Below are 19,285 nucleotides of genomic sequence, written 5' to 3'. Positions count from 1 at the left end.
TTAAAAGACATATCAACCAATGCACATGTTGGATCTTGCTTGTATCCTTATTCAAACAAACCGTTAAAAATTTTTTTTTTAGAGACAATCAGAGAAATTTGAGTGCTGACTAGATAGCTAATAACTTTGAGTAATTATTTTTAATTATTTTGTTGTAATTATGTTTAAATATTTATTTGGCTGCGCCAGGTCTTAGTTGCGGCACACGGTATCTTTTAGTTGTGGCGTGCAGGATCTTTAGTTGCAGCATGCGAATTCTTAGTTGCAGCACGTGGGATCTAGTTCCCTGACCAGGGATTGAACCCGGGCCCCCTGCATTGGGAGTGCGGAGTCTTAGCCACTGGGCCACCAGGGAAGTTTCTGTTGCAATTATGTTTAAATTAAAGTGTTTATCATTTAGAGATACATAAAAGTATTTGCAGATAAAATAATATCAGAATTTGCCTTCAAATAATCTAGTTGAGGGTGAGGGTGGTTCTAAAGTAGACAGAATGTATGTGTCAAAGATTTTTTTTTTTTTGGCCGCCTTGCGCAGCTTGCAGGATCTCAGTTCTCCGAGATTGAACCCAGGCCCCCTGCAGTGGAAGCGCGGAGTCCTAACCACTGGATTGCCAGGGAATTCCTGTGCCAAAGATTCAAAGGCTGTTAACCTGCTAGAGAAAACATTAAGCCTGGAGTCTAGTTTTGGAAAGGATATTTGCTGTTTGAATAAAATGAGCAAAGTTTGATGAAGTTTATAGTTTCCTGCTTTTATGTCTCATGTTATTTTTCAGAAATTTCTTCTGTGTAAAGATATATCAATATCTTTATTGGTAAATGTTTTTAATTTCAGTAGACAATAAATTGGTAGTCTAGGGCAAGGGTCAGCATACTCTGGACCACTGCCTGTTTTTTGTAAATACAGTTTTGTTAGAACACAGCACACATTTTTTGAAATGTATTGTTCATGGCTGCTTTGGCACTATACTAGCAGAGTTGAGTCTCTGACAGAGCTTGTATAGCCCAGAAAGCCACAAATATTTGCTGTCTGGCCCTTTACAGAAAAATTTGATGACCCCTGGTCACAAACAGATGAAACTTCTCATCTCAAATGATTAGTGCTTTGGCACAAAGTAGATACTGGTTTTCTTGGCATGCGTTTTTGTTGTTATGGTAAAAGTCACGGAGCAGTTATGAAATCCAAACCACCATCTTGAGATGTGTTCCTCTGTAGATGATCTTCAAAGACTATCCTTCACCTTCCTATTTATAGAAGTTGTTTTGGGGACAGGTGACTCTGAGACTTTACCCATCTTGTCTTCTATCCTGAGCCCCGATTCTCCCAAGATAATGTTGCTTCATCTTCCCTCCTTTTGTTCTAACTCCCATACTTCAGTACCTAAATACTGAAGTGAAAGTACACTATGGGGAGTGACTCCTTCTGATATGTTCTTTTTATATAGAGGATGCTTAATAAATATTTGATTATTAACATTTCAAATTCATTACCGTGTGTTGTGAGTTTTGAAGTAATTTTTAAGATGAAATCCACAGTATTCTTCTGTTTACATTCATGAAGGTTTTTAACATGTGGAACTAAACTTCTGTATCTTTGGACTTCATCACATACAAATCTTGTTCCTGGAACAGTCCCCAAAAAAGGATATGTGATGGAAAGAATAGTGTTACAGGTAATGATACTTCCTGACACGTGGAAAGGTTCAAATTTGAATTCTTTATGAAAAGTATATGTGTACCATGATCTGGGTTGTTACTAAAGAAGCCTAATTGATCTTGTTTCGATCTTAGGATCTATATTTAATTTAAATGTCAATAAACCATTTCCTATTTCTGAGAAACAGTAAAAGATGCACTTACACCAATCCCAAGTAGTACACGTGCTATTGAGAATTACCAGTAATGGTAATCACTTTTAATAAAAGGACAGAAACATTAATTTAATATTTGGTATTATCACCCTGTTGGCTAAGAAAAATCAAAAACAAGTTAATGTAGCAAATATGTGGACTTTTCAGCTATAATTTAATCTTCTGTTAATTTTTAAGGTTGATTTTCCTTCTCCTACATTTGATATCATTTATACCACTCCTCAAGTTGACAGAAGCATTATACAGCAACACAACTTAGAAACATTGGAGAATGATGTAAAAGGGAAACTTCTTGATATTCTTCACAGAGACTCATCACTTGGGTACATTCCTTTGATTCTGTTTTGCCTGGGTATCTCTTACAATGTAAAGTTCAAGTTAATGGTTTATTAAATGCCCTGATTTAGTTCATGATTTAGCAATGTTCCTGATATGGAAAGTTTTTTTTTTTCTTTTTTTAATTGTATAAAAAGACTATATGACTACATAAAATTTAGAAATTTGTACAGGTCAATTTTTTTACATAATCAAAAGGCAAACGATAGATTGGGAACTATAATCTGTATCCTTAATATATGAAGGACCTTTTCATATAAGTAGAAAAACGGACAACACAGTGGTAGACAAGAATATGAATAGGTAATTCTTTGGAAAAGAAATACAGTACCTTTTAAACATCTGAAAAAAATATGTTCAACCTCTCAATAATCAAGGAATTATAAGTTAATACAAGATACCATTTCACACATCAGATTGTTGAAAATTAAAATGTCTCATTATGTAAGGTATTGATGGGATACAGAAAATGGGAATTATACTGTTGGCAGGACTCTAAAAGCTTTTGGAGAGCAATTTGGCAAAATCTATAAAGGTCGCAGTGTCCATAGTCTGACCTAACAATTCCACTTCCAGTTAGTTATAGTGTATTTTAGAGAAAACCCTTTTATATTTGCTTGTGGAGACAAGAATATTCATTGCAGTGTTTATTTGGGTTATTATAAAACTGATAGGGAATGTTCATTAACGGGTTAAATTACGGTACATTTATCCAACAGTACTATGTAACTATTAAGAATGAAGTTATAGCTATATGTACTAATATGTAAGATGTTAAATGAAGAAAATAAGTAGCAGGATAGTGTGTATAATGTGTTACCATTAACATATAGGAAAAAAAGAGAATCTACATACACCTTTGTGTATGCTTCTATATGAATAGACTACCTCTGGAAGAATATACGAGGTTAGGCAGTTGCCACTGGGAGGGGAATTGGAAGGAGAAACTTAATTGTGTACCTTTTTGCAATACTTGATTTTTTTTTTAGTATTCCATGTGAAATACATTTCAATTCAATGCATGGATTATATACACAAGGGTAGATAGATGAGTAGTGAAATATTTCATTCACATAAACATCTGTCATTAACAGTAAATTAGAATTTCCAAGACAAGTTCTTTTTATTTTGAATATTCCTCAAATGAGCTATATAGTCATCTTCTAAAATTTTGTAATAGCATTTGTTTTTGGCATGACATTTGGTTTTACTTTTATAAAATGATGAAATCCTTGCTGTCTCTTAGGGTAGGTTCTGTGTAGCCAACTCTGATTTCCAGTGCCTGGCATCTGGTTAGAGCTCAATAAATTTTATTGTGCTGAATTATCCTTCTTTTTCTTAACTAAGACTCTTTTATCAAGGCAGAATGATTTCTTTCCATCCCCCAAATTAGGGTAAATTAGTGGTGTTTGCTGTACATTGCGTTTTTCTATTCCAAATTAGTATTAATGATTCTACCAAGAAGTGGCTGTCCTAAAAGGAATAAATTTCTTCTTTGTATTTTTAATCGAGATTATAACTGTCATTATGATATCACTAAGAAGTGATGTAATTCTGTTACATATTCAGACTTTCTAAAGAAGATAAAGCCTTTCTGTGGGAGAAACGTTATTATTGCCTCAAGCACCCAAATTGTCTTCCTAAAGTACTAGCAAGTGCCCCAAACTGGAAATGGGTTAATCTTGCCAAAACTTACTCATTGCTTCGGCAGTGGCCTCCATTGCACCCACTGACTGCGTTGGAGCTTCTTGATTCAAAGTAAGTTAACTGTGGCTGAATTTATTTGCTCTGTTTTATTGTTTTTCCAGTAAGATATTATGTTGCAGGATTAGTTCCCTTTGTTTTAACATGAAAGCAATTCGATTCAGTATAAATGTGTAAATGCATATTTCTATAAACACATCTTTTGTGTTGAGGTTATTAAAAAGGGATATCATATCATTTAAAACTAATCTAGAGAGGTTGTAAATTTTGAATACTTTGTTATATTTTTATGATGTAGGTCAGAATTAATTTTCGTAAGGTTTCTAAACAGTCACGAAATTGGATTTGTGTATAGGACAATAAGATTTTCTTCCTAGAAAAAGAGAAGAAACACATTGCTTTTGAATAGCTATTTGAGTATTCTTTGTCAGGAATAGATTGAGATTGTGTTTTCAGGAAAAACAGCTTCATTAGAAAGAAATCGCTGTCAAATCTTGATTTTTGTGTTATGCTTCTAGATTTGCTGATCAGGAAGTGAGGTCCCTAGCTGTGACCTGGATTGAGGCTATTAGTGATGATGAGCTAACAGATCTTCTTCCACAGTTTGTGCAGGTGAGTTTTTTACGAGGTTACCTACCCTTCTTACCCTCTCCCCAGTTTGTATGAGTAGGGACTTTGCTAAGGAATCCCCTTTCTGTTTTGATTAAAAGTACTTTTGTTGTGTGGGAATGTTGAGGTGTATTGCATTTGGATTTACTGTGAATTTTTTTCCACTATTATCAGCTGCCCTACTTAAATACTAACTATATATATATATACCTGGATTTTTAATTCTCGGGTTTTAATTCTCAGAACAAACCAGACTTGAACTTTTCTTTGATTTTTTTTTTAATTGGCCTTTTAAACATAGCTAATGAATGTTATTCCCAGGTCTGTACTTTTCTGCTTGATTTCATTAATTTCACCTAAGTTAATTCATCTGTTTCATTTTTATCAGTATCACCTTTCATCCTTGATTTATATAGTTTATCTTTTGATAATTTTATCCTAACAACGTAGTATGGGTTTGACCACTAGTGATTCTTATTTTTCTTTGCATGTAGGCTTTGAAATATGAAATTTACTTGAACAGTTCATTAGTGCGCTTCCTTCTGTCCAGGGCATTGGGAAATATACAGATAGCACACAATTTATATTGGTAAGATTTAAATTTTCTTAAGTACTTTATTTCTGTCTCTGTTATTTACAGAGATGACACTCAAAGTCTAAACTGTATGCTCGGACTATTTACTGTTGATACCAGCTGTTTCACTGAAATCATTATTATAAAGAAGCTAAATTTTTATGTCTTTAGAAATAAAACCAGAAAATAACAAAACCCTCTATTGCAAAATTATTTGGCATGTTAGAGCTCTATAATAATGACTGAGTTTTTACTTGCTTATATAGCTTAAAATTAATTCCTGGATACCAAAAATTAAACTTGTTAAATTGATTTTGAGAGACATTAATCTGTTTCTCAGAAGTGGCTGACATCAATATTTTGCTGTATTAGGCTCCTCAAGGATGCCCTGCATGATGCACAGTTTGGTGCCCGATATGAACATGTTTTGGGTGCTCTCCTCTCAGTAGGAGGAAAAGGACTCAGAGAAGAACTTCTGAAGCAGGCAAAACTTGTACAGCTTTTAGGAGGAGTGGCAGAAAAAGTAAGGCAGGCTAGTGGATCAGCCAGACAGGTATGTACCCATAGAGGGAACATAAATATTTTGATGTTAAAGGATCTTTACAGTGCTGACAAGTTGTTATTCTTTTTTTTTTTTTTTTAATATTTGTTTATTTATTTGGTTGGTTGGTTGTGCCGGGTCTTAGTTGTGGTTTGTGGGCTCCGTAGTTGTGGCACGTGGGCTCCTTAGTTATGGCAAGCTGGCTTCTTAGTTGCAACTCACCAGCTCCTTAGTTGCGGCGCACAGGCTCCTTAGTTGCAGTATGCGAACTGTTAGTTGCGACATGGGTGTGGGATCTAGTTCCCTGAGCAGGGATCGAACCCAGGCCCCCTGCATTGGGAGCCTGGAGTCTTAACCACTGTGCGCCACCAGGGAAGTCCCGGTTGTTATTCTTTTTCAATAGACATCCAATAGAACTCTAACACACTTATGCTGTTTTGGGCAGATTGAATTCAAAAGTTGCTTAAAACATGTCGGAAAAGATTTTATATCCTAACTCAGTTCCCTTTCATTTCCATGCTTATTAATTCCTTTCTGATCAAAATTGTTCTCTTGAGTTTCTTTTTCACTATTTTGCTTTTTAACATTTTTGTAATTGTAAAGGTAATAGAAGTATGAATGGATGCTAATGTTTAAGAAGTCCAAATGAATAAGTTTATGGATTAAAAAATTAGGACTTTTCCAGTTTCATTTTCTCCCTGTAGGTATCTTGTTCACAGTTTGTTTTATGTCGTGCTTGGTCATTTTATATGACTTTTCACATATATACATGTATATATACAAATGTTTGGAGTTAAAAATTTTTTATAGAAACGTATGTTATTTTTTAACTAGACTTCATTATTTTAACCACTTTAAGGTGTACAGTCCATTGGCTGTTATTGATAGTACATTCACAGTGTTGTGCAACCACCATCACTGTCTAATTCCAGAACATTTTCATCACAACAGGAAGCAATCCTGCACCCACTAACCCTTTACTTCTTATTCCCCTCTCCTCCCAGGTCCTCGTGAGAACTAATCTGCTTTCTGTCTCTATGGACTTACCTGTTCTGGACATTTCATATAAATGGAATCATGCAACATGTGGCCTTTTGTGTCTGATTTCTTTCACTTAACTTAATGTTTTCAAGGTTCATCCATATTTTAGCATGTGTATTTATGGCTGAACAATGTCCCATTGTATAGATAATACCATATTTTGTTTATCCATTCATCAGTTGGTGGACATTGGGCTTGTTTCTATTATTTGACCACTAATGAATAGTGCTGCTATAAATATTTGTGTATAAGTTTTTGTTTGAACATCTGTTTTCACTTTACCTAGGAGTAGAATTAGTGTATCATATAGTAATTCTATGTTTTTTGAAACTGTTACCCACAGTAGCTGCACCATTTTATAATTCCAGTATAATACTAGTAATGTATGAGGATTCCAGTTCCTCCATATCACCACCAAAATTTCTTATTTTCCGTTTTTTTAAACTGTAGTCATCCTAGTGGATGTGAAGTAGTATCTGTAGTATCTCATGGTGGTTTTGATTTGCATTTCCCTGATGACTAATGATTTGGGGCACATTTTCATGTGTTTGTTGGCCATTTGTATATCTTCTTTGGAGAAATTTCTTTTCTAAGTCCTTTTTAATTGGTTTGTCTTTTTGTTGTTGAATTGTTGGAGTTCTTTATGTATTCTAGATACTAGACCCCTATCAGATGTACTGTTTGCAAATATTTTCTCCCATTCTGTGTATCATCTTTCTATTTCCTTCATAATGTCCTTTGATGCACAAAACTTTTACATTTTATGGTCTAACTTACTTTTTTGTTGTTGTTGCTTGTGCTTTTACTAGCGTGTCCAAGAATTTGTTGTCAAATAGAAGGTCACAGTGAGGTACACCTTTGTTTTCTTCTAGGAGTTTTATAGGTTCACTCTTAAAAAGTCTTTGATCCATTTTGAGTTTCTTTTTTTTTTTTAATATTCTATGAGCTAAGGGTCCAACTTCATTCTTTTACATGTGGTTATCCAGTTGTTGCTGCACCATTTGCTGAAGAGACTATTCTTTCCTGTTGAATGATCTTGGCACCCTAGTTGAAAATCAGTTGACCATAGTTATATGGGTTTATTTCTGGACTCCGAATTCTATTCCATTGATCTGTATGCCCCTCCTTATGCTATACTGTTTTCATTACTATAGCTTTGTAGTAGGTTTTGAAATCAGGAATTTGAGTCCTCCAACTTTTACTTTTTCAAGATTGTTTTGGCTGTTTGGAAGTCCCTTACAATTCTATGTGAATTTTAGTATCAGCCTGCCCATTTCTGCAATAAAGGCAGTTGGAGTTTTGATAAAGATTGTGTTGAATCTGTAGATTGATTTGGGAAATGTTGCAGTCTTAATAATATTAAGTCTTACAGTTCATGAACATGGGATATCTTTTCATTTATTTAGATCTTTAATTTCTTTCAGCAATGATTTTTTTTTTGTAAATTGCTTTTTTCTTTTTTACTTTATGTTGGAGAATTCATGTAAGTACATATAGTTACACTTCATGTTTCTTAATGAGTACATGGTATTACATGGTATTACAAGGTATCTTAGCATAAATTATGAACTATTACCTCTATGTAGGTTGTTTATACATTTTTCTTTTCCCAGACGGTTCTGTGATGAATTTTAATATATAAGTGTTTGCCCCTTTGCTAGTATTTTTTTTCCTTTTTTTAAAAACATCTTTATTGGAGTATAATTGCTTTACATTGTTGTGTTAGTTTCTGCTGTATAACAAAGTGAATCAGCTATACATATACATATATCCCCATATCCCCTCCCTCTTGCGTCTCCCTCCCACCCTCCCTATCCCACCCCTCTAGGTGGTCACAAAGCACTGTGCTGATCTCCCTGTGCTATGCAGCTGCTTCCCACCAGTGCTAGTATTTCTTCATAGGATATTCCTACAGATGAAATAATTGAATCAAGAGCTTTGTATATTTTTAGTTATAATAGTTTATATTAGATTGCAATAACAAAACAAAACTTACCAGTATACACCTCCCTCCCCACCAGTAGATTATGAAAGTATCTGTTTCCCACCTTGTTGCCAGCACTGGATGTTATCTTAAATTTTTTGTCTCTTAGATAAAAATTGGCGTCTCGTTATTGCTTAATTTCTGTTTGTTAGTGAGTGTTAACTAATATGTTAAATATGACCCTATGTAATTCCCCCCTATGTTTATAGCCTTTGCTATAATTTTAATTTTTATAGTAAAAATTAACTCTCTTTAGCAACTTTTTTGACCATTTGACAATTGGGCATTTAAAAAATCGGGTCCATATCATATTTATGTTGTCATATAAAAAGGTCTTCATTTTCATTATGTACTTAACAGTATCGGTTTCTTTTCATAGGTTGTCCTCCAAAGGAGTATGGAACGAGTACAGTCCTTTTTTCTAAGAAATAAATGCCGTCTCCCTCTCAATCCAAGTCTTGTGGCAAAAGAATTAAATATTAAGGTGACATAGAATGCTTATAAGTTCATATTACATTTTCAAACAATGTGTAGGAAGAAGGCAAATGGGCAGGTATGCTTAAGGCAAATGCAGATAATATCTGCATAGGTTGGTTATAAGTACTTATGGATGTATGTTTGTGTAAGATCCATATTTATCTCAGTATATTCTTATCTAATCACCATTCCTGAAAGAAAAAGCAGTGTAAAATTATTTACTGCCTTGGAATTATTTTTTGCTATGGTGTAATAGCTGCATATGTTGTAATTCCAGTGGTAAAAGTACCCAGTCACAGGTAGGCAGTTTTTTTCCTCTCTTGTGAATGGCCAGGTGGAGTCTTTCAAGGTTTATAACACTTCTTAGAGTCATCAAAAAGTAGTTGTAATCATCAAAATTGAGTTAACTATATTTTTAATTGGGCTAATAGTAACACAAATAGTGGATTTTTCTCTAACATGAGTTCAGCAAAAGCAGCCAATTAATTCATCCATTAGTGTCTGTGATTTTGAAAGTCTAGGGTACAACTATCCATAAAGGAGTCTTACATTTAATTTTTTTAAATTGACATATGGCTACTCTTCATTGAAATACTGGGTTGGCCAAAAAGTTCATTTGGTTTTTTTCCGTACGATGGTTCTAGTAGCACTTAGTTGTCTTTAACTTCATGTGAAACAATTTTCTTAGATTGTATTGTGACAGCTGTCATATCAGCGAGCATTTAAAAAAAAAAAATCAAAATTGGTGAATTTTTGTGTAGCCATTTTAATATTGAAGATGGAAGAAAAACAACATTTTTGGCATATTATGCTTTATTATTTCAAGAAAGGTAAAAACACAACTGAAATGCAAAAAGAGATTTATGTGGTGTATGGAGAAGGTGCTGTGACTGATAGAACGTGTCAAAAGTGGTTTGCAAAGTTTCGTGCTAGAGATTCTCGCTCGATGATGCTACATGGTCGGGTAGACCAGTTGAAGTCGATAGCAATCAAATCAAGACTGTAATTGAGAACAATCAACGTTATACCACGTGGGAGATAGCCGACATACTCAAAATATCCAAATCAAGCGTTGAAAATCATTTGCACCAGCCTGGTTATGTTCATTGCTTTGATGTTTGGGTTCCACCTAAGTTAAGCGAAAAAAAATCTTCTTTTTTTAATAGATGCATTTATTTATTTACTTTTTTTTGGCTGCATTGGGTCTTCGTTGCTGCACGTGGGCTTTCTCTAGTTGTGGTGAGCAGGGGCTGCTCTTCGTTGTGGTGTGCAGGCTTCTTGTTGCAGTGGCTTCTCTTGTTGTGGAGCACGGGCTCTAGGCACGCGGGCTCAGTAGTTGTGGCTTGTGGGCTCTAGAGCACAGGCTCAGTAGTTGTGGCGCATGGGCTTAGTTGCTCTGCAGCATGTGGGATCTTCCTGGACCAGGGTTCGAACCTGTGTTCCCTGCATTGGCAGGCAGATTCTTAACCACTGTGCCACCAGGGAAGTCCGAAAAAAATCCCTGACTGTATTTCCGCATGCAATTCTCTGCTTAAACGTAATGAAAATGTTTCTTTTTTTTTTTTCCTGACAAAAAAATCATTTATAACCTCCCCATGCACATAAAATGACTGGATACACTTTGGTTTATATGCTTTCAGGCTTTTTCTAGTTACATGAACTATGTTTTTATAAAAATAAGCCCTTACTATATGAACTATTTTGTAACTTACTTTTTTAAAAATTTAATTAAATTAATTAATTTATTTTTATACAGTAGGTTCTTATTAGTTATCTGTTTTATACATATTAGTGTATATATGTCAATCCCCATTTCCCAATTTGTTTTTTGAAAACAAATTGTGACAGGAGATGAAAAGTGGATACTGTACAATAATGTGGAATGGAAGAGATTGTGGGGTAAGCAAAATGAACCACCACAAACCACACCAAGGGCCAGTCTTCATCCAAAGAAGGTGATGTTGTATATATGGTGGGATTGGAAGGGAGTCCTCTGTTATGAGCTCCTTCTGGAAAACCAAACGATTAATTCCAACAAGTACTACTCCCAATTAGACCAACTGAAAGTGGTACTCGACGAAAAGCATCCAGAATTAGTCAACAGAAAATGCATAATCTTCCATCAGGATTATGCAAGACCGCATGTTTCTTTGATGACCAGGCAAAAACTGTTACAGCTTGGCTGGGAAGTTCACACTCATCCACCATATTCACCAGACATTGCACCTTCGGATTTCCATTTATTTCAGTCTTTACAAAATTCTCTGAGTGGAAAAAATTTCAATTCCCTGGAAGACTGTAAAAGGCACCTGGGGGCTTCCCTGGTGGCACAGTGGTTTAGAATCCGCCTGCCAATACAGGGGACACAGGTTCGAGCCCTGGTTTGGGAAGATCCCACATGCCACGGAGCAACTAAGCCCATGTGCTACAACTACTGAGCTTGTGCTCTAGAGCCCGCAATCCACAACTACTGAGCCCGAGTGCCACAACTACTGAAGCCGGTGCGTTGAGCCTGTGCTCCGCAACAAGAGAAGCCACTGCAGTGAGAAGCCCACGCACTGCAACGAAGAGTAGCCCCCACTCACTGCAAGTAGAGAAAGCATGCGCACAATGCAGCCAAAAATAAAATAAATAAATTTATATTAAAAAAATATTGTATAAAGGCACCTGGAACAGTTCTTTGCTCAAGAAGATAAAAAGTTTTGGGAAGATGGAATTACATAGTTGTCTGAAAAATGGCAGAAGGTGGTGGAACAAAATGGTGAATGTGTTGTTCAAAAAGTTCTTGGTGAAAATGAAAAATGTGTCTTTTGTCTTTACTTAAAAACCGAAGGAGGGCTTCCCTGGTGGCGCAATGGTTGAGAGTCTGCCTGCTAATGCAGGGGACACGGGTTTGAGCCTTGGTCTGGGAAGATCCCACATGCTGCGGAGCAGCTGGGCCCGTGAGCCACAACTACTGAGCCTGCGCGTCTGGAGCCTGTGCTCCGCAACAAGAGAGGCCGCGATAGTGAGAGGCCCGCGCATCCCGATGAAGAGTGGCCCCCACTTGCCACAACTAGAGAGGGCACTCGCACAGAAATGAAGACCCAACACAGCCCAAAATAAATAAATTAATTAAAAAAAAAGATCAGCAAGTAGCTCATTCTCATTAAAAAACAAACAAACAAAAAAACCGAAGGAACTTTTTGGCCAACTCAATATAAGAGTGGGTGCTTGAGCTGTATAATTATGTCACTGGAGGTGGGGGGGTTACATTTACCCCTTGGATTTTGTTTGCTGTTTCCTTTAAATTGCTCTCACTCTCTTAAATTAGTTTTTTAGCCAGTTTAATTTTAATATTAGACTTGATCTTTGCTAATGAAATTGTTCAATTTAGTGTTACTATTTGATCCCATGGCTAATGATTAATTTTACTAGTACCATGAATAGAAGTAGAGATCTCATTCCAAATCTTACTGATTAGAGGAAAGATAAGCATATACAAAATTTTGTGCTTTGTTGAAGGATTATAACACTTTTAAAGTGTCATAATATTTCAAATTTTTAATGGTTTTTGTCTCAAGTTTTTAAGGTATTGCTTCTCTGCTTAGACAATGTGTTATGTTCAAGTTTCAAAAAGTATCTTTATATACCTCTTATCTGCCAGATAATCTAAGAAGCAGCTCATGTGCGTTATTTCATTTGCCCTAATTCAAAGGAAAACGTGAAAGGAGAAATGCCTTGGACAAAAAAAATTTTTTTTAAGTTTTTATTTCAGTGTTATCATTCTAATGCTTAACATATTGTATTTGTAGTCATGTTCCTTCTTCAGTTCTAATGCTGTGCCCCTGAAAGTCACAATGGTGAATGCTGATCCAATGGGGGAAGAAATTAATGTCATGTTTAAGGTGAGCAGAGAAAGGTGATTTTGTTTTTTGGTAATTTAAAAATTCTTTTCTCAAATTCCTTTTTCAAAATTGCAACAGTAATTTTGTTTATTTAGAATTTAATTAAATTGAATATGTGAAAAATTATTACTGAGATAAACTGTTTCCAAATGGATTTGGTAATAAATGCAACTCTGGGCTAGAGCTGCTGTATATGGCCATGCTAGTTAAGTGTTAGTACATCATAGCTCTAGGTAATGCCTTTCACCTGGAGGTGAAATGGTATGCCCTAGAGACGTGCAGGGCAATATTGCAAAACTATGAGAGGGGCACTCTTTTTGGAAACGTGTAACTTACCTGTGGGAAGCAGCAGGAGTAGAGTACTTTAGAGTAATCTATTACCAGTCAAAGTTTTGTGTGTTGTGATCACAATTAGTATTATTTTTAAGAAAGAATGGAGAGTTTTAGTTAATTCAGTGAGTTCATTTAGTGGAGGTTCATCAAGATAGCTTCTCTTGAACCACCTTTGATATGTCTATAGCAAGTTCCCATATACTCAGATCTGGTTTTAGATTCCATTTTATTGTGTTGATGTATCTGCCTTTTCCTAAAACAGTATCATCTGTTTGAATACAGTAATTTTATATGTTGTAATATTTGTTAAGGCAAATCACCTCTTTTTTTCCATAATTTTCTTGGCCAGTCTCAAAAATATATTCATCATTATGTGTTTTAAACTTATCCAATTTAAAAAGAAAATGAAAACTTGATGTGATCCAGTTAGAATTCATTTGGGGACAGCTAACTTTTTTTTAAGTAAACGTTTAATTTGAGATTATTGTATATTGAAGTTTGCAGTTCACTGTAGTTCATTTTAAGAAATTACACAGAAATCCTGTATACCCTTTACTCAGTTTCCCCCAATGGTAACATCTTGCAAAACTGTTCTACAATATTGCAGTTAGGATGTTGACGTTGATACAGTCAAGATATGAAATATTTCAATCAACACAAAGATCTTCCATATTGCCCTTTTAAAAAATTGAACATAATTCATATACTGTAAAACCCAACCTTTTAAAGTGTACAGATCAGGAAACTGAGACATGAAGAGGTTAAGTTACTTTCTCTAGAATGCTGCAGAAGAATAAAAATGTGGTTCTGTTCATCTTATTCTTTACTCTTTTCACTACTCCCTCCTCCCCACACCCCCCCTTTTATTATATGTAACCTATTAAGTCTTTTGGAAATGTACAAGTTTCATTTTGTTTCCTTGATTTCAAGGTTGGTGAAGATCTTCGGCAAGATATGTTAGCTTTACAAATGATAAAGATTATGGACAAGATCTGGCTTAAAGAAGGGCTAGATCTGAGGATGGTAATTTTCAAATGTCTCTCAACTGGCAGAGATCGAGGTAAATATGTTAGTTATGTCTTATTTTATTCCTTGAATTTAGCTCAGAGTGCACCTGCTCTAAGGGTCCTGGTGCTGGTACACTAGGATCTCAGCCTTATCACTTTCCTTTCATAGGTAAGGGTGTGCAGACTTTATCTTGTCAAAACGAAATCAGGTCAGGGACTTCCCTGGTGGTGCAGTGGTTAAGATTCCAGGCTTCCACTGCAGGGGGCATAGGATACGTCCCTCGTCGGGGAAGTTCTGCATGCCGCGCGGTATGGCCAAAAAAAGGGAAATCAAGTCAGTTTAAGAATTCTTGCTGGTTTTATATAGTAACTCAATGAGTAGCCCTAATAAATGCTTGCATGACAATAAGTTTTATAAGATGGAAGTCACTTTATCAAGCAAGATTCCTCATTCATCAACAAGAGCCTACCATTTCACTGGATTAGTTTTTCTGTTACTATACTTATTTCATATAGTTGAACTCTTCTTTCTTCTTATGGAATTCTATGTAACTTTGTAGGCAGTCAACTCTCTCTTTTTTTTAATGTTGTTTCTAATGGTTGAGTGCTTACTTTGTGATTTGCCCTGTGCTAAAGCTTTTCACTCGTGTTATCTCACTGTGTCGTTATTTTTCAAATGAAAAATCACATTCACATCCTCTGTGAAGTTGTGTTTTTTTTTTGCGGTACGCGGGCCTCACTGCTGTGGCCTCTCTGGTCGTGGAGCACAGGCTCCGGATGCGCAGGCCCAGCAGCCACAGCCCACGGGCCCAGCTGCTCCGCGGCATGTGGGATCCTCCTGGACCGGCGCACAAACCCGCGTCCCCTGCATCGGCAGGTGGACTCCCAACCACTGTGCCACCAGGGAAGCCCCTTTGTGAAGTTTTTAACAAACACCTTAGTCTATAGTAATCCTCCCTTCTCCAGACTCAGCAGTTGTCTTTAATACTTACCAGACATTGCGTCATCTCTGCTGGATTGATTTTAAGTTCCCTCAGGGGATGGTAGTACTTTGTATATTTATGAACGTTTATCCACTGTTTTGTACACAGTAATTTCTACATGTGTATGTTTGATAATGAAATTAGAAATTTGTATATTAAAAATTTGATTAAACATACTCATAGAATCAAGATGCAGGTATTCATTGAAAAAGGATGTCACTGTGAACTATAAACCAGATAATGTAACCAAAACAACACAAAGGATCCAAATGAGTTCACTCTGCCATGTGTGACCAGTCTACTAGGATTATAGCCTGACCCTGCATGCTTTCTTTTGGGATGGCCTGGAGGACTTGGCCTTCTTGGTTATTTACAGTCCTTTCTTCAAAGCAGGTCTCTGTGTCTGTATCTTTTATTTTGATAACAGTGCATCTCCTTGACTTGTTAAAATATATAAAACTAATTTTTAAAATATATAAAAAATATATGCACATAGTAAAATATCCACATAGCATGTAATAGAATAAATTGGAATGTAAATCTTAGTTTTCTCCCACACCTCCTAGGCAGCCTGCTCTCAAAATATAACTGCTTACATAGCTTTCTGAGACTATTTTTTTATTCTTTTTTAAAAACTGTTTTTGGCCACACCACACGGCACACGGGATCTTAGTTCCCCAACCAGCGATCGAACCCGTGCCCCCTGCAGTGGAAATGCAGAGTCCTAACCACTGGACCACCAGGGAATTCCCTTTCTGAGACTATTTTGTATACATTCCAACATGCATAATACTTCCTTTTAAACAAAAGGTACAGTTCTCTATGTGGATTTTGTCTTTAAAAACATATTTTTGAGATTTTTCTACCTAAGCACTGCATTTACATTTCAGTAAGGAAGACAAAACATGTACTTGAGACTCAAACATATCACAAAGACAATCTTCATTTGTTCTTCCCTTTGAAAGGGCTTAATGTACTCTGAAACACTCTTATATTGCGCAAGTACATGACTAGAGAAAGTTTTTTGTGCAAAATGGGACAGCATATATCTTGTAAGTAACTTTATTGATGAGGTCAGTATTACCTAGTTTGCAATTAAAGTTGTTATTCTTATTCTTTGTGTGGATAGCACATGGATGTACAGACAAAGTCTGAAATAGTCAAATTCAGTTTTATATCTTGGGTACTTTTTTTTTTTTGCGGTATGCGGGCCTCTCACTGTTGTAGCCTCTCCCTTTGCGGAGCACAGGCTCTAGACGCGCAGGCTCAGCGGCCATGGCTCACGGGCCTAGCTGCTCCGTGGCATGTGGGATCTTCCCGAACCGGGGCACAAACCCGTGTCCCCTGCATCGGCAGGCGGACTCTCAACCACTGCGCCACCAGGGAAGCCCTATATCTTGGGTACTTATGAAAATAAAAAATAATTTTGATTTCTCACATTTTCTAGCATGGGCTGCCAGAGCTGACTTTTTTTTTTAAATGTTGATTGTTAGCTGGTATCTTATGTCATACATCAAAAGCTATAAATTTGGGGGGGAGACATTTTCATATATCTTAATGTTTTGTTTTTAAAGGCATGGTGGAGCTAGTTCCTGCTTCAGATACCCTCAGGAAAATCCAAGTGGAATATGGTGTGACTGGATCCTTTAAAGATAAACCACTTGCAGAGTGGCTGAGGAAATACAATCCCTCTGAAGAGGAATATGAAAAGGTGATTAGCTAGTCTCTGTATTCTAAATTACCGTCAAAAATGTGTTACATAGGTCTTAAGTGCTTTCATTTTCCAGCTCTGGTGACTAGTCATTTAGTTTAAGTTGTGAATTTTTCTCAGTTTTAATGAGATCCTAGTTTATGTCAAATCATTAATGTATCGTATTTACAGATAGATACGTACAAATGCTATCTGTTGACCTATGAAAGTAAAGTAGAGGAATTTTGTTCTTTGTTGGTCTTTTACACTATTTAAGAGCTCTCCCTTTTCTTAATTCTTCGTGGTTTGGGGAAAGAAGCTAATATTTGTTTACAGTAATATTGGCTCTGTGATTCTGAATAAGTTATTTGACCCAAAATAATTGTCAAGTAACATACTTTGAATGGCTTTCATGCACTTGGCTCTTCTGTGTGCTTTGCTAAATAAGAGGGAATATAACATAGTGGAATCTCATTGCCTGGGTTTGAATCTTGGCTCTGCTACTTAACAGTGATGTGATCTTGGGCAAATAATCTTTCTGTTTTTGTTTCATACGTAAAATAGCAGTAATAATAGTATTTACATCATTGTTTTGTTGTGGCATTTTAAGTGAGTTTAATATGTACATACGCACACACATATACTCTGGTGTGTGTGTAGAAAGAGACTAGTGCAATGCCTGGTTTTGTGGTAAGTGCTGTGTAAACATATGCTGTTATCGTCATCATCATCATCACCACTAAAGATTTCTAGGGGGTTATGGAATAAAATTAATCACATGGACCTGTAGAGCCACATGACTGTTCCGTTCAGAAATGTAGTATCTTGAGAATAAACTAAATGCATGTGCTTTAGTATTTGCTTTACAAATACTCATTGTATGCAACTTGTATCCTTCTTTGTGATATTATATTATTAATTTAATCCCCAGGACAGGCAGGACTAAAGTGAAAGAAGGTCTTCCAGCTTTGAGAAACTTGCAGATGACACATAAGGAGTCACTAAATGGACAACAAGACACATTCATTATATTATTGGATGTTTAAAGATATAAGCTTACTTTCTTTACACATGCCATTCCTACAAGCCAAAAAAGGGGAAAAAATATTCCTTTATTTAGATTAATCTTTGTCCCAATGTTACCACTTGTGGTAAGTAGCAGAGCCTGTGAAGAGCAGGGTTCCACAAACATGATGCTTTAAAAGACGGTCAAAGGCAGAGTGTACCCTAAGTACAGGATCTCTACCTGTTTGTTGAAAGACAAAAGCTAGAGAGAAGGGGCAGGATCTCTACCTGTTTGTTGAAAGACAAAAGCTAGAGAGAAGGGGCAATAACCACCTTTAGAAGGGTGTTTGCTTTTGAAAAACTGGCTTCTGCTACCATAACCCAGTTTACAAGCTATTGAGAAAGTGGATTATAATAGTGTTTTCAACGAGTGATAAATTACTTTAATCTTTGTTACCCTGCCTCCTTTAAAAATAATCTTTTTCCTAAGATAATTTTGTATCTTTATTATAGGCTTCTGAGAATTTTATCTATTCTTGTGCTGGATGCTGTGTAGCCACCTATGTTTTAGGTATCTGTGATCGACACAATGACAATATAATGCTTCGAAGCACAGGACACATGTTTCACATTGACTTTGGAAAGTTTTTGGGCCACGCACAGATGTTTGGTAGCTTCAAAAGGTACTAATATTGTTATTATTGCTAAAGAAAATAGAGGCACTTCCTATTTCACAAGTTAATGTCCCCAACTATGACATATAAAATAAGCTACAAGGATATACTTGTACACATATAAAATAAGCTACAAGGATATACAACACAGGGAATATAGCCAGTTTTATAACTATAAATGGAGTGTAATCTTTAAAAATTGTGAATCACTATATTATACATGTAACATATAATATTGTATATCAACTACAATTTTAAAAAATCAACTTCAAAAAAAACCAAGTTAATGCCCCAAACTTTGCTTTTTTTCTTGCTGTTCTTTGCCTTGTAGCTCCCTTTGAGCGTAACTAGGGATGAAAAAGGCTCTAAAAGATGACTTTACCATGTAACAGAAAGAATGAGTATGTGTGTGTAACCTTTGAAATGAGTTAAGGTGTATTTTATTTTATCTAGTTAGTGGTACCTATTAGAAATGTTCCCATTTATATAACGGCAACGAGTACAAATTTTTTCTCTATATTTGTTTGTAACTAATATTTGATCTCTGTTTGGCTGTGGGTGGATTGATAAAT

At 35.8% G+C, this 19,285-nt stretch overlaps 1 protein-coding gene across 2 annotated transcripts in view; it reads left to right on the top strand.

The window, feature by feature from the left end:
* PIK3C2A (phosphatidylinositol-4-phosphate 3-kinase catalytic subunit type 2 alpha) overlaps positions 1 to 19,285 on the top strand; it is a 99,238-nt gene that overhangs the window by 68,778 nt on the left and 11,175 nt on the right. For both annotated transcript variants that reach the window (XM_082845754.1, XM_082845753.1), the window contains exons 14-24: positions 1,559 to 1,670; positions 2,046 to 2,191; positions 3,774 to 3,962; positions 4,427 to 4,520; positions 5,012 to 5,106; positions 5,464 to 5,644; positions 9,037 to 9,141; positions 12,929 to 13,021; positions 14,285 to 14,414; positions 16,919 to 17,055; positions 18,553 to 18,722. In XM_082845754.1, coding sequence (XP_082701880.1) covers positions 1,559 to 1,670; positions 2,046 to 2,191; positions 3,774 to 3,962; positions 4,427 to 4,520; positions 5,012 to 5,106; positions 5,464 to 5,644; positions 9,037 to 9,141; positions 12,929 to 13,021; positions 14,285 to 14,414; positions 16,919 to 17,055; positions 18,553 to 18,722 — 1,452 coding nt within the window. The remainder of the gene's footprint in view (positions 1 to 1,558; positions 1,671 to 2,045; positions 2,192 to 3,773; positions 3,963 to 4,426; positions 4,521 to 5,011; positions 5,107 to 5,463; positions 5,645 to 9,036; positions 9,142 to 12,928; positions 13,022 to 14,284; positions 14,415 to 16,918; positions 17,056 to 18,552; positions 18,723 to 19,285) is intronic.

Source organism: Leucopleurus acutus (assembly GCF_964270905.1).
Source record: "Leucopleurus acutus genome assembly, chromosome: 8".
Classification (NCBI taxonomy): domain Eukaryota; kingdom Metazoa; phylum Chordata; class Mammalia; order Artiodactyla; family Delphinidae; genus Leucopleurus; species Leucopleurus acutus.
Note: the sequence above shows the minus strand (reverse complement) of the source record. Positions and strands in the feature narration are given on the sequence as shown.